Below are 16,973 nucleotides of genomic sequence, written 5' to 3'. Positions count from 1 at the left end.
TTACAAAAAAAATTTGTTGTGCGCATGCGCAAAATTAACTGTCAAACAAATAGTCTAATTATTTGAAAATGTGTACCTATAATAATGTTTATTAGTTAGCCGAAAAAGCAGAATTGAAATATATGAAGCCTACACATAGTTATTGAGTGTTTCCACTTATCGTAATCACTGTATATTATATAGTAGATCACCAACTAGTAGATTGTATTGACTTTGTATTAACTACTAAGATTGTATTTGAAAATTAATTATGGTACCAATATCGGTTGCATAATCTTTAAGCTTTAACACACTTTTACGATTTATAACTAATATAAAATATGTGTATTGACAAAAAAAAACGTACGATTTTTCGATGGAGAAATAATATAAGTATGATATAATATGTAAAAATGAAAAATATAATATTCGTAAATAAATAAATACTCAAAATGTTTAATGTTGGTAGCTCAATTGACGAAAAAGTTTGGCGAATCCTGTATTAGGCAGTTTAAGCACAGAATATATGAAATTATTTATTATTTATTTATTTATTTATTTATTTTATTTTATTTATTTTTTATTTATTATTGTTATTATTATTATTAATTATTATTTCATATATTCTGTGGTTTAAGCGTACTTATCAATAATATTACCAATAGACTACGATTGTATGGTAACGTAGATGTCAAAATTTTATTACGATATTTGTCATGTCCTAAGAAGGATTTTTATTCCTTATATGGATCAGTTTTCTGTAGCTGGGGATTTGAGCACTTGTGCAAGATGTTTTTATACCAATAAAAAGACACGCGTGGCTTATACATCTTGTGTAATGATTATTAATTTATTTTAAATGGTACTTTACTATAATACATCTAACCTATATATATATATACCATTCTATAAAATGACGTGTGTTATTTAGTGTACAGTAGTTCATGTATGAATTGCAACACAATACGCAAACAAAGTTAATATCATGATGATGAATATAACATACGTATAATGTAAAATGTTTCAATTTCACCATGATACTAAGCCATTACGAACAGTGTTGACAACTGCCATATAACTTAATAGGTGTGATAATTACATTAATTCTATAATGTCATGTATATATACTAGAGAAGTAATTCAACGCTTGAACGTATACATGGGGAGTTATTTAGAAGTGAAAAAGTATGAGGGTGGGAAGTCCATCTATTTCTGGGGCCAAATTAATATGTTATGGTGAGAGTTGAAAATCTGGACATTTTATAAAATCTACATGGAATATTGGGTAGTCTAAATAGTATAGTATGAATGCCCAAACCATATTGATAAACATTCCATACTATATTATTTGTATTTAAGTACGATAATTGAGATTATTAAATATGTTTAGCAAAAATGAACTTGATGTACTCTTAGTATAAATTTATTTACATACATTAATTGTATTATTGACCGCTACGAAAATATAGAGATGAGCAAGAAAACATAAAAGCTAATATTATTGTCTAGAATAATATTGTATTATTTGTATTATTATTAGAGTCTGTGGTTTCTAAGTTTAAATGCTCAACTTTAAAAGAAAAAAGGATCTTTTGTGCTAGAGGATTAACTATTTATTTTTTTTACCGTTAAAACATTTCCCCAATGTTTTTTTCGCTATTTTAACTCTCACGATTTTCACATGGACTTGACGCAAGTCGATCACATGGTTTACAATGTTGTTATTGTTATATTTTTTCTGTGGACGCCGTTTCTCTGTGTTATTAAATAATACATTAAACATGAGTATATATTGGCACCTATATACTGTTATAATACATATGTTGTAAAATATGTTAACTGTAAGATCATGTTTACCACGCTTGTGCAATAACGACTTTTAAGTAAGTACCTATTTATGAGTACAATATATTCCGTACGTAATTCATTGGAAATCATATTATCATAATAAAGTGTTATGAAATGTATCTTAGAATATATAACTACACAGCCAATATCACTAACCATATACTGGTGGTATATACACCGCGGTACATAATATAATAATATCACATACTATGTATCCGCGAAAACAGCTAGGGTATGTGAAAATACAATGGTCAAAAGATTGTAAGTCACATGGATTAATCATCCGCAATCGTTCAGTCCAATGTGTCCGCAAGCAAAATTTAAAAATATATTTAAAGTAATACTGGGTAACATGCAATATACAGGGGAATTTTGTAAGCACGACCATCTTATTTTTAAGGTTAAATCATGCATATCATATTAAAATTCAGGTTTTTGGAATTTGTAAATACAATTGAAGACCATATTTCGAATCATTGAGGATAATTGTATGATCCTGCGACAATAGAAAAATCAGTTTTTCAAATAGGAACATCCCTTTTTATTTTTTATTTCCCAGCAGATTCTTTTGTTGTCATCATTTTAATGCATCTTAATCAAAATTCAAGCTAGTGGCTTTTGAGATATGTAACTTTGTTTTAAGGATAATAATATATATATATGGTAATCGGTTAGTAGATAGTTACTAGACGTTTTGAAATAGTTAGCAACTACTATTGATTTATAAATAAGTTGCAATAACGAACCAAGTATAATAAATACTACATCTAACATTACATATATTTTTAATTTTTATAAGACTATTTTTAAGGATTATTTTTGTAGTATAAACATTTTATCAACTTAGATACTAATCATTAGAATTTTGATTTAGATATACCAACATATTAAAAAAAGTTATCCGTTAAATAGTTTTCAGTAAAAAAAGGAGTTCTCACTTGAAAAATAGAAATTAGCACCACCACAAAATACTCCTTAAGTACCTAGTATAAAAAATATCAAAGATTTGAAATATGGTATTTATTAAGTCTACTTAAAATTTTTAAAAATCATAATTTGAATGAATTAGCGGGAAAAATTGTGGTGAGAACGCTTAAAAAAATACCCCAAATAAGTAACCGAATTATACAGGGTGTGGTCTGGTTTTGTAGACATTCGGTGTCATTATAATGTTTACGGAGTATTCAATGGATATTATTATTACCGTAAATGCACACCCACTGGTCTTGGAGCGGACGTAAAAGGCACATAACGCACGTATTTGTACTTTTATAATAACGGACCAAAGCTACCGGATAAACGGTCGTCGAGAGCCGTGTGCAGTTAATGTAAAGTTAAAAGCCCACATCAATCAATTAGGGACGGGCAGACCGCCGACGACCCGCCGCGGTCAGAGTTCGCGAACCGTTGCGCTGCAGCCGACGAGAAAACCGATGATGGTCGCGGTGTTTTGGCGGCCGGTGCTGTCCGATTTCCTTCTAGCAGTGATAAATCAAAAATGTTTTGAAAATTCAAGTCCCGATCACGACGCGATATTATGATAATATTACAATAATATATACCGTATACCATAATCGTACACCACGGTGTACCGGCAATACCAGATGAGACCGATTTCGGATCGGGTTCAGTTTATTAAAAACTATATCGTATTTAATAATGTTGTTTTTTATACGTAAAAATTATAGTTATTAAACTCAAATTAGGTGCGCACTACACATTTATAAGGTGGCGTTATTGATTAATTTGAGGCACGCAGAGGTAGGTATTTCCGCTGCCAAAATATGTTAGAGTTATGAAAGAGTTGGAAAAAATTTTTCAAAAAGAACATCATCCAGCAATATTGAAATTGATCTACTTTGGGAAACAACTCTGTTTAAAATTTATTTTTTTCAAAAACAAAGTCATATTTGAGAAAAATTTTAATAATTGTGGTCGCCAATAAGGGAACTCTACGGTACGGTCCTAATTTTGAACAAGACTTAAAAACGTGAATTCGGCGCGATCTTTGACGATGAATTAATAACGTCGGAAAACCCTTGTGTAAGTAAGAAATACTAACGAAATCTTTGAATCCGTTTTCGAGAGAAATATGTATATAAGACAGATACGTGTGAAAATTTTACTTCTGTTGATAATTTCAAATTATTATTTTACAATGACATGGTTGAGTATGGCGTGGGTTGTTATTGTTTTTGAAAAATGTCTTCCACCTCTCGCCTTTTGCGGAACGTAATAATTTCTTTTCGTGTTCGTGATGTGGTTAGTGGAGAACAGTTATATTATTATTGTGGCGGTTACGTAATGGTCATATATAATATTTAAGGGGGGGAGGGGTGAGTGCGTGTAGGTATAATAGTGACTGACCGACACTCGTACGTACCCTTATACCTATATCGTATCGACGTCAGTTTGAAATATTAATAACCACATACTTTCTACTATACCTACATATATGTATAATACTAGAACTCTTGAACTGCTGCTCGGGGCAACAATAATCATTACCTATAACATTGTCTATATAATATTATTATGATGGTTACCGCTGGAAACTTTGATGAAACAGCGTAGCTGAAGCTATCCCATAACAATATACAAACAAATGATTATAATATTATTTTTAAATCGAGTGCGAGATAATTTTTTTTTTTTAATTTGGCTGTCGGGTCGAATCGTTTTGGTTTTTCGTTCGTATCACCACACGAATGTTTGGATAGACGTTAGCTCGATAAATTTACCGTTGATCAAATCCACTGGTGACCCCTCATTTTAAATATGTTTACGTGCATAATAACTATAATCATCATTTAGGTACCTATTAATGTAATACATCGGTAGTCTATGAGAGTTATATTATTCATATAGAAATAAGAACTGTGTTTAGGCTTCTTGAACATTATGAAAAGGTAATAATAGGTAGAGCTAAACACTGTATTAAAACACGGATAATGTGTCCAAATTATATGATATTTATTTTTCCAGTTTTTAATATATTTTATATTTATAACTTATTCATTTATTTAATATCGTCATTATTTTATTATTATCAGTTGTAAGTGTTATCTTTAATGATACAAATTATATATTTATTATGAGCAACATTAACAATTAACAAGAATAACGAAGTTAATGTAAAAAATTGTCAAAATTATATGCCATATCTAAAAAATTTTAAAAATATTAATACAAACAATTGGTAAAAATTTCATATATTCACGGTTATATTTTGTTTCGAGTAACACTAGAAAACAGAATCGATTTTATCAAAAACGGATTTTGCGTGATAATTTTTGTTATCCTTAATTTTACTTTTTGTGTTTTCTCGAACCATTTGAAAACTCATGGAAATTTTTTATTTTAACTTCTTTAAAGCTTAAGGTATACCTAACAACTAAATTCACTTTCCTACCAAAATAGATACTTACTGAACTTGAAAATCGAAACGTTATTTTAAAAATGTATTGTATACAAATACTCAAATTTAAAAATAATAATAATAAATAAAATACACTCATTATTGTAAAATCAATATATTCATCTCTTCACTCAAACCCTAAAATTTATGAATTTTCTTACTGGATCCCATGTTAATTTATCGAAACGTTTTTACCGGTTAATTCTCCATAGTATCTATACGATGCAGTGTTCAAACAATATCGTTTGCCTCGTTCCATAAGCCACTATATAAGTACAAAATCAGAATATGTTTTGTCTCTAAACATCTTCGTATGGAATGATATATTGATTAGATAGTTGTAGTTTGTGCTGTTGGCAGTTATCCGTTCGTTTAGGCATTAAAAGTTTGAATAAGTGGCGTGGGTCTTTGCTGCAAATAGTTTCGGTACATAATTTCCGTTCATTTGAAGTGGCAGCTCATTTTGTGCATTTCTCGTGTTTAATATAATATTATGTACGAGACTTCGAATGACATTAATATTATTCGTTTTAATGTCCATTGATTTCGTGCTATCAAAATAATGTACGTTTAATACGATTAACAGTATTCATAACTGCAATATAGACATTATTATAATATAATATTTATTGTGTTCTTGTGTATGAACTCTTGCATATGTGTCGACTCACTGTCCCACTTAACATAATGACGATGCATTAAGCACCTAGTGCGCGCGATTCACGTTTGGATTTTGAATTTATTGTCACGGAAACAATGTTATTATAAAATATCGAACGGACAATTATAAGACTATCGCGAAAACATATTTTGTCAAGATCACTTAAACCATTGTTGGTTATAAATAATTAAGCGGCGTCGTTAAAATGTGTCACTGAGCGTGTACCTGCCTTATATAATATTTTATGATATTATCGAGTTCGATTCAAGTCCATGTCCGTTAATCAAAAACCATTAAAACGTAATTTTATTTTACTTGTTTATTTATTTTTAGCTTCATTGCAGTGGTTGTTATAAAATCACAATAAACACAGCAGTTATTGTTATGACAGAAATAATAATTACAATATTGTAGGCGATCGTGTTAATACGAAAGACGAATTACGATTTATATAATTCTTGTAAACTCGTAGGTATGTAACTATATAAGTTGTATACTAATACTTGCCACGTTTTCATAAATGTTGACGTTAAAATATTGAAGGATGGTTTTCAATATAATATAATACTTCATTGTTTTATAATTTTGAGTACCAGAAATATTAACTTAATTCAAAAATTGTTTGCATAAATGTTAAAAATAATTTTAAGGAACAATATTATAAATGATATCGGAAAATACTTTTCTTAGTAGCTTTTGTAACGATATAAGTTTATTTCACAGATTTCAATATTTAAAGATCAGCAATTTATTTTTTACATTATATTGTATACTATAGCTGCAAGTATAACTATTATACAATGCTACAATAAGGTGTAAAGCAAAAATTAATTTCGGAGGTTCGAAGCGCTTCTTCGTTGCAATTATAAATTTAAAAAAAAAATTATTATAATAATTGGTTTACATTATGTGTTTTATAATTGTTAATTTTTCTTTCCACCTATGAGCATCCTTCACAATAATTGAAACGATATCCAAATACTGACCTCTTTGAAAAGTTATCATAATATATAGCGAGTGATAGTCAGCTGAAATGCGGTGGAAATCTACTGGTTTTCTAACCACCAAAAAGATGACGATTAACTTTTCCGTACTCACGTGAAATGTCGTTTTATCGCTAAAGGTAATCCTCCAGCATAAATATTCACCGGCTTTATAAGACTTTGAGAACGGCGTGGTTTTGAACTTCAACAATCTTATATTATCTCCTCATCAAAATGTCTAAAGTACACGAGCACACAATACGATTTCATAACCAAAGAGAACTCTCTGCACACCTTTTGAGAGTTTTGTTTAGCCGTGTGTAACCGTCATATAGAACCCACATTATACGAGTTTATACCCAAAATAATAGTCATAAAAATTAACCATTATATTCAAATATAAAATTATCTATTTAATGAATGAATACATTATAAATATATATTATTGAATGTTTAATATATAAGTATTAAGTTCTTTAGTATACAATAAAAGAAATTTAAAAAAAAAAAACGCGTGAAAGAAAAATAGTTATCAAAATATATTTTTCAATTACTATTTTCAATTTCAGACAACTATAATTCATTCCTGTTATAATTTTGGAGGGGTTTGGGATGAACAGAAGTATTTGGTTCGATATTGCTATGATGGTTATTTGAGAGATAGAGGTCACCAAAACTAAACAACTTAAGAAGTTGTGGGGAACGATCGGAAGGTAAAATCAATAAAAATCATTTTTAGATTTTGCGTTTTGACGATAAAATTCTGGCCACACTGTTATATTTTTTCCATTGAGTCCAAATGGTTTACCACCATGGTTTTCTACGTTACCAACTTAACGGCTTTTTGGCGGTAAAACCATTTAGACGCGATGGTGAATACACCATAGAATGGCGAAGCCCTATATCTATTTGAAATCTCGATATGAATAATTTAGTCACACCTCAAGACAGTAGATAATGGTCTTCAAAAAGAAGCCAATAAGTCAAGACCGTAGCTAGAAAAAAATGTATATTATAAAATAATATATATTTTAATGCCATGAAAAACAAAATGAAAAATGTATCTATATATTATAATACTTGTTGTATCATGATAAGGTTTTATGTACCTACTTAAAAAGTTAAAACATGTGTTAAATTTTTACAAATTCTAATTAAATATTTTATGGTATAAGTGTAACAGCCTTTTTTTTGTGAAACAATTGATTACATATCGTGTGTATTGATTTCAGTTTGTAAGTGTACACTCAAAAGACCCGAAAGACGTACTTAATCTTATTATTTTCATTAATAGTTTTTTAATCTTTTTATGGTGGAAAATATGTGTTCTGTTGATGACATCGTAACCTGTAATGTGGATCATTATTTTAAAAGAAAAGATATATTTTGAAACAATTCAGAATTTAAATGTAATTATTGGTATTCGGAAATTAAAGCATAATAAATAATAAGAAAAAGTACAAAATTGTTTTAAAAATACAAAAATGAATCATATTTATTTTTTATAATAAAAAATTATTTAAAATTAATTTATGCTTCATAGCCAAATTCTAGTAAAAAGGCACATGGGTGAGGAAATATGATAGTGCTTAATTAATATAAGTTATTGAAGTTATTGTATCTGTCGATAAACCGTTGGTGACATATTTATTATACACAGCACTAAAGAAAATTCCAAAAAAATTATATATTAATGTATATTTTTGTGTATAATATAATAAGTATTGGGCATGAGCGTATAACAATACAAACATTACATAGGTACTAGGTACAGTAAGTTATAATTATGGTATTATTAGGGAAATATGATAAATTATCATGGATAATTTTAATAATTATGTTTAAAATTAAATTAATTTATTTAAAAAAATTTCAGGGGAGAAAGTGGAGGTTTAACACCCAGTCAACCCCCTCCAATATAAAAAATAATATGAAGTAGAGCAATGCATTTTTGTCGTTGGATTTATCGGATATTTATTAGATTTTAACACGTGGAAATATAGAAATCCGGTGCACTTGATACACTTTGAACACCATTATAATGTCTATGGTGTGTGCATTGTGTATATTATTCTATACATGTCAAATAGTGAAACAATTTTTGTTTACTCAAACCATTCAATAGCGGACACACTCACACTCTTATACATTCTCCTTGAGTGTTATTGTTTGGTTACGAAATCTAAATATATATGATATATATATATATATATATATATAAGGACGCATGCTCGTTTTAATTTCCCCTTTTTTTGTGGTCTGTACGTTTTAATATATTTTGTCACATTTTATTTTCCTAAGTATCTCGTTTGCAACAATGCCATCGTGACGCGTATATAGGCGTATTATATGGGATGAAAAATAAAAGCTCAGCTTATTACCGCAACCTTTATTAGATTATACCGTCTGCCGTCTGGTATCTGGTAACTGAAGTATAACCAAATTTTGTGGATATGTTTATAATACATTATTATTATATAGTTTCTTCGGTGTTTTAATTGAATGCTTAAAAAATAATCCAATCTTTGTGGTCCACTGCGATGATGGGATTAATGGTCGTAAGCTGTTTGCGACAACGAATTTCATTTATGCAGAAATCCATTGTTATTAAGGTGTTGAGGTGTTTACCTTATTAATTTATTTAGACTGCTTACTGGGGTTTCGTTGGATACATTATTATGATTTTATTTTAATACTCGAGCTTTGTCTGTCCGTTATCTAAGAACCTAGGGACTAAGACGTTGCCCTTTAATCGATGACACGTTTTTACGTGTATTATATTTTACGATTAATGCGCTCAATAATACGTTTAAATCGTATCGATGAATAAAAAATTGTTTTATTGTAAATAAGATATTTTTAAGTGTCTAAAAATGGTATAATTAGTGGAAGTTGATAATTTTTTAATAAACTAGAGCTGGTTTCTTTAATTATAACACATCTGAATTTTCTTTTGGATTGTAGATCCATAATTATTTTATTTTATCGTTTCTTTTTCATCAATCTTTTCATTATAAAGTAGGAACAGTGCAATTGACCGTATAATGATACGTTTAGTAAATGTGTATTTTACATAATTATTACTAATTATTATAAGGATTGTAATGATATGGGTTGTCGATGAGTGGATTTGTATGGGCATTATTATTATTATTATTATATCGTAATAGGTATTAGTCTAATGGGTTTCATTTTTCTGTAAATAAATATAATATCTATTGTGTGATAAATATTACTACCTATTGGTCTGCAAGCACGTCTAAAACTTAAATAAATAAAAACAATCACGTAGAAAAAATATTGTTGGTTTAAATTTTTAATTATTATTTGTACTTAAATGTAGTGTACTTACACTACCGGATAATGCACTTCGTTGCTAGACATATTTATATAATAGAATCGGTGAACCCATTTAAGACATAATATTATATTTATTTGTTATTAGAGAGATACCCGTCGTCGAACAATAATATATATAATTGAAGCTCTCCAGCTTTTAAAAAAAATACAAAATCCTATAATCTGGTTTCGATCATAATTTTATATAATACACTTAAAACGTTATCTGAGGATTTTTGTATACATATATACGTACCTACGTCGTATTGTGATTATATTATTATTATTATATATTGATATATTGTTCGGTTCTCGTATCGTCCATAATACTAGTAATAATAATAATAATGGCCGAGACGTATTGCTCCGCTACACGCTGCAGCAATGAGGTGTGGTGTGGTACAGCGGTAGTTATATAGATATATTGTTACTTAAACGTCAAACTGCTCACATGTATGATATGTTGAGATACGTCTCAAACGTTAAACCGTCCAGGGAAAAAAAGATACACGTATCAGATTTGACTTTAAAAAATAGTGTAAAAAATAATAATAATAACAATGATAATAGCAACAACAACGAAAATAAAACAAAAGAACGACGCTGTGGCAATAATATCATCCGATAGCTGGTAATATTATGTCATAACGCGGAGACGTGCAGTATACATTTTTCTTTTCAAGTGTGGTGAAGATATCATAATATACATTATTTGATCTCGGCGTGTTTGCTTTCCTTCCTCGGTTTTCGTTACATCCCCCCATCCCTCCCCTCGAGATATGTTATTAGACTACTGCAATTGCACACTTGCACACAACACACACACACACACACACACACACACACACACACACACACACACACACACACACACACACACACACACACACACACACACACACACACACACACACACACACACACACACACACACACACACACACACACACACACACACACACACACACACACACACACACACACACACACACACACACACAACACACACACACACACACAACCAAATACATGCACACACGTGTAATATGCCGTCGTACGTATCTAATAATAACAATATTAGCAATAAATATTGTAAAATATACCTACAAGAATTGATAGATTTGTCTAGCATAATATGTTGTTCGACGCACGCGCACACGAACGTGCAGGTTAGGTACATAATGCGTATTTAATGTAATTTCCAAGATTATTATTATTATTATTTTTTGTCGTCTCGATTTAGGTATTTACCTATCAATTCTATATACACAGATGATGGTGGATCGTGGATGACGGAATAAGATAATAATACGAGCGAATCGGTGCCAGTATCGTTTCGTTCTTTTTTTCTATTATGTGCACCTCCGTAATATTATTGTATATTTTGTACCCTAAAAAACAAAAAAATAAATCATAATAAATGACTTTTTCTTCGACGGTAACGCGATATTGTCATGACTTATGATGTAGGTAAAGGTAGGTAGTCGTTATTATACCGCGGCATATGATGTATATATTATAATAGGAATAGGAGACAAAGTGGATTTTACCCGATGTGTCGCGATTCCGAAGGCTGACACTGCAAACACACACATACACGTACTAAATTATATCATATTATATATGTACAATAATAATAATTAAAATGATTACTTACGATTTGGTGCGAGGAAACCATCGTAGAAGGTACAACCAGCGCGTGGTAAACCTCATACAATTTATTTTAATATTGTGTAATGTATATTTACTCCGCACTTTTTTATCATAATAATAATATCGTATTTTATATAAATAAAATAATAATATAATATACCATTGCCGTTAAGCACATTCACCGTTTCAACCTCCCCCCCCCCTGGCAACCCGTGGGCGTAGATTGATTATCGTGTGCGCTTGTACTGGAATGTTTTATAACTGCATGTGTACCACGAGTATGCAGGTGTATACGAAATAAAAATAAATAAATAAAACAAAAGTGAGACGTCTTATTATTTCCTGATGTGTACCAACGACCGCTCGCTTTTTTCGTACTATGTCGCGTTTTAAATGTTACGGCGTCTCGAGATGCGTGTTTTTATTTTTATTTTTTTTTACCAAGTGATTTCTCTCCCTATCTCTTACCAAAGTACCATCAACATGACTCTCGGTAAAAGTCAACTCGGTATACTAGATATGCGTACGCTTACACAGACAAAAAGAAATTTATATACACGTGTATGTAATGTGTAAAAATATAGATGTGATGTAAGGTACCTATATGTCGAATAATTCTCGTAAAATATACAAATTTTTTATCAGTTGAATAAAAATGACTTATAATATACCTCTTGCGTATGTGAATTGAAGTTATAATTAACCTAATCTATGATCTAACGATTCTTGTACGGTACCTGAACTTACGAATATCCGTAGGGTCGGGACTGAAAGAATAAAAACGTTACCATCGTGAATTCAAACAATCCCTGTAAACTAAAATATGTATTTCTACGTATTACGTAGTATAATATTATTTGATGTTTCAGATTATCTCAGATGATTTCGTCTGTGGCTATGGTACCATCAATTTTGGCGGCTGGAATTTTTCTGCAAACGCTCATACCAGGTAAGACTATGACCATTATGATAGAATTATATACACGTAGAATATTTTTTATGAATATTTCATTATCCTGGATAAAAAAAATCAACATTAGATTCATTATATGACGGTGTGGATTTAATCAAGAGACCATAAAAAGTAACTGTTTCGCATTAGGAACATATTTAATAAAACAAAATTAAATTAACTCGCATTATATTAAAATATAGGTAGGTAATGACCATAAATATTATGTTAGGTATCACCCATAACCACGAATGTTGCGGTTTGATTTTATAATGTTTGTTTTTAATGATGGTGTGTGTGTGTGTGTGTGTGTGTTAATACAATTTCAATAATTTATGTGAGAACATTGAGTTAAATCTGAATTTACCCCGATTTACCGTCTCTCTAATTCGTTTTCCGAATCCCTCACGTTTTCCAGTATTGTCACGTACGAAAAATCCTTTTCACATTATTATCCTGCTCAAACAATAACACGTTTAATCGTTTAGATTGTCTATGGCTGTGCCGTCATTCTTGTCCCCGTGACGAATAATATATTATTGCATGATAATAGATCGAACCAAATGAATACAATTATTGGTGCACTTCATAATATTAAGCTGTTGAAGTAGGTATTTGCATTAAAATATTCGCGATGATTTACGTTTTAATCGATATAATGTGTACATAGTGTTACTACCTGCACCTATAATATACTGCAGGATAATATAATATTTTACGCTATTTTATCGTAGCTCACTATCTGTATTTTTTACGAGTGTACATCATAATAGATATATTATGCTATTCAATATTACTCTGTCAGTTAAAAGTTACTGAATTATTATTTTTGTACCCCGTGCTGTGGCTATTATAGGGTTTTATGATTTCAGGATACGTAGTAACTTGTTGAGAATTCTCTGTAATGCTGGAGAATGGAGAATTAACCTATCAATTACTTACTGTTTATTTAACTTTATATTTTCTAATTTCATATGTTCATAACTATACGGGTTTTTTATCATCAAAACAAGGTAACTTATAAGCGAAAAACAAAATAAATCTTAATTTTTTTTGGTATCTAGTCGAATCATATTGTGTTTTCCATAACACTGCAATGACTGTGCCAGTGCATACTATTTTGTTCCATCGGCAAGATTAATATGAACTGAGTGGACTTCTTTGTTGGACTCACCTCAATGCACTACACCAGTTTTTTGCACCCAGTACAATAATAATCATACGAGCTCCAGGAACTAAGGCGCCTTATCATTATCAATTTATCATGATACACAATATCCATTAAATATTTTATTATCTTTATGTATCAGTGATAAGTATAGATTTTATGTTTCATCTACACTTGCACCATCTCACACTAGGACGATTATCAGTGAACTATACCAGCGCCACCTTCGTACAATATAGTGCGATATGGTGGAAAACGCTATTAATAGTCACAAGACTAAAAAATCATCAGCAAATTCCAACCAAAATGTTGTACGTTCATCGCCACACATAATAATTCGTAACAATTATAAATTTGTATAAAATATGAGTACCAAAATATAAAAATCGTAAGATATGCTGATGGACGAGTTTTCTGTCGTTCGCGGTCCGCTGATTACCTATAGCGATTATAAGTTATTTAAAACCATAGATCATGGTATTTTTATACAAAAAGTTTCAGTGGATATATTTTGCTGCTCAATGTTATTCTGATAAGAGGTACTAAATCGTTTTATCCTGTGTTAAAGGATTGTCTGGAAACTTAACTCGGGGGCAACGAAGAATATTTCTTGTACTGTTCAGGATAACCATGGATATTGAAAATTGAACAGTATCCAATTGCCTGATAACTATATAATATTAATCATTATGTTATTAGAAGAAACTACTACTGTTATTCAATGACATAAATCAATAAATTTGATATTCAGATTTTTACTATTAAAATAAATAATACACAGTTAATATATACGAAACCGTTTTGTTGATTTCAAGATTTTTAACGTGGTTTCGGTTTTGGTTTTATAGTAGAATTTGGAATTTTCAGTGTTGGTTTTATCGTAGAATTTGGAGTTTTCGGTTTTTGTTTTATCGTTGAACTTGGAGATTTCGATCTTCTTCTATTAGGTAAATTTTCTCTGCGCGTGTCATTCTGCCCCCGTGCAAAATAACCAAGCAAAAATCCAGTTATCAGACCTGAACTAATCTGAATAGGTCGTGCCATTACTGTACTATTAAAATAAGTAAAATATAATATAATATATTATAATAGGTGTTTTATACGTGTTTCATATATTTATTTTTTTGTTTATTGCTGTATAACGTTATAATAAACATACATCAAAATCAATTGGCCAATATAATACTATATATTTTGTTAATGGTGTTATTAATGTTTAATAATAAAAATGACTTGATATACAGAAAGTTCGTCTTAAACCTGTTAAATATTCGTTCAAGATTTGATATTTTTAATAACGATAAAATATTGAATAAAATAACTGAAATAAATAAAGCATTGTTAATCTAATCGTTATAGGGGCCCTGCGATAATCATTGGACGCGTGTTGTACAATTTACGTACCATTGATTATCCGTTGTATAACCGACTAAAATTAATATATACCATGATAATAATATTTATTGTCTTATAAATGGATATTTCAGTAATATTAATGTAATGGTTTAAAATAAAAGGGGGTTTATAATAATATTATTATTTATATATTACCTATCCAATCTTTGAATTGGCTTCCCAATTTAAACCGTGGTTAGCGTCAGAGGTGCAAGGTGAGGTAACCGATTTGTATTTTAAAATAATAAAACCTTTTTCTTTAGTCTATTAATATTACTTATAATATTACTAATTATATAATATATATATATATATAATTATTAATTAATAATTTTTACTACCATAATAGTAGGACTTTACACTCTGATTACTGTATTGTTTAGGCATCTCTATTAAATTTTTAAATTTTTTAAAATACTATATTTATATTAATGTTCAATTTCAGTTTATTAAGAACATATTAAATAGTTAATACTGAATATTAACTATTTTAAATAGTTCCATTTCTATGGCCAGAAGTCCCGTCTTATAGGTACTTTAAGGTTTCGTATTTTAAAATATATTATAATATAGATTACATATGTTAAGAAAATTGCAGTTGCTGTATATGGAAAATATGCATCAAATTCTACTAGCAGTTAAGTATAGGTGCCTATATTATAAAATAAAAGATTTATTATACAATTTATATAATAATATGTTATTATGTTATATTATAATCTATGAAATAATGTAATGTAGGTATTTATTATAATGCATGATACGATATGATAACAACTTTGTTTTTGATAATAACAAAATGATAACGACGGTGGTGGTCTAATCGACTGCGTATAGACCATTGAACTATATGATAACTGGAATGCTCACCAAGCAGTGTTGCCCGAAACGGAATGTTAGAACGAGATGGGACATACTAATGGTGTTACTATCTTTGTCTTACACATTGCGCTAATATCTTAAATTAATTTACCACGGTCCGCGATGTTATTTTAGACTTTAGTTTGGTTCTTAAAATTTTGTATCTTTATATTTTATTTCATAACTTCCACAAAATATTTATGATTAAATTGATAGAATATAAATAATTATAATTTATAATACCTTTAACAAGTATTGAAACATGCTTTTCTTGTGGACTTCTACATTTGTCATAAAAATGTTAAGGAAGTTGCGAGGAATTGTATGTTAAATGTTGGGAATAAAATATTAAGTTTTGAATTTAAAGTTAGAAGGTTTTAATTCATAACTATAAGCATATAAAATTACGAAAAATAGATTTTTGTTATATTTCTTAGCCAAAATTTCATAAAATAAGTAATTATTTAAAGATACTATAAGAAATTGTAGATACTTTAACTATAGTCTTAACCTTAAAGTTATAATATAATGTTAAGTTAACTAGGTAACTTTTGTTGAGTTGACTTCAGCTGGATATTTTTCCTGTAATGACAATAAAACTATATATTAATAAAAATATTTTACATAAAATAAAATAGCAAAATTTTCAACTGTATAAGAAATCATAGTTGATTTACATTTAAAAGGATTCATACAACCATTAAAGCATAATAACA

The 16,973-nt window shown here is 29.4% G+C and overlaps 1 protein-coding gene across 2 annotated transcripts in view; it reads left to right on the top strand.

Annotated features, from left to right (window-relative positions):
• Positions 1–16,973, top strand: part of LOC107161452 (carbonic anhydrase-related protein 10-like) — a 229,519-nt gene that overhangs the window by 16,944 nt on the left and 195,602 nt on the right. For both annotated transcript variants that reach the window (XM_089217208.1, XM_089217207.1), the window contains exon 2: positions 12,751–12,830. In XM_089217208.1, the coding sequence (XP_089073334.1) occupies positions 12,761–12,830 (70 nt within the window). In that variant the 5' untranslated portion in view covers positions 12,751–12,760. The remainder of the gene's footprint in view (positions 1–12,750; positions 12,831–16,973) is intronic.

The sequence above is a fragment of the Diuraphis noxia genome, unplaced genomic scaffold (assembly GCF_037042655.1).
Source record: "Diuraphis noxia isolate RWA-SAM2 unplaced genomic scaffold, SU_Dnox_SAM2 contig0001, whole genome shotgun sequence".
Lineage (NCBI taxonomy): Eukaryota > Metazoa > Arthropoda > Insecta > Hemiptera > Aphididae > Diuraphis > Diuraphis noxia.
The sequence above is the reverse complement of the archived record's forward strand: the minus strand, read 5'-3'. Positions and strand labels throughout refer to the sequence as shown.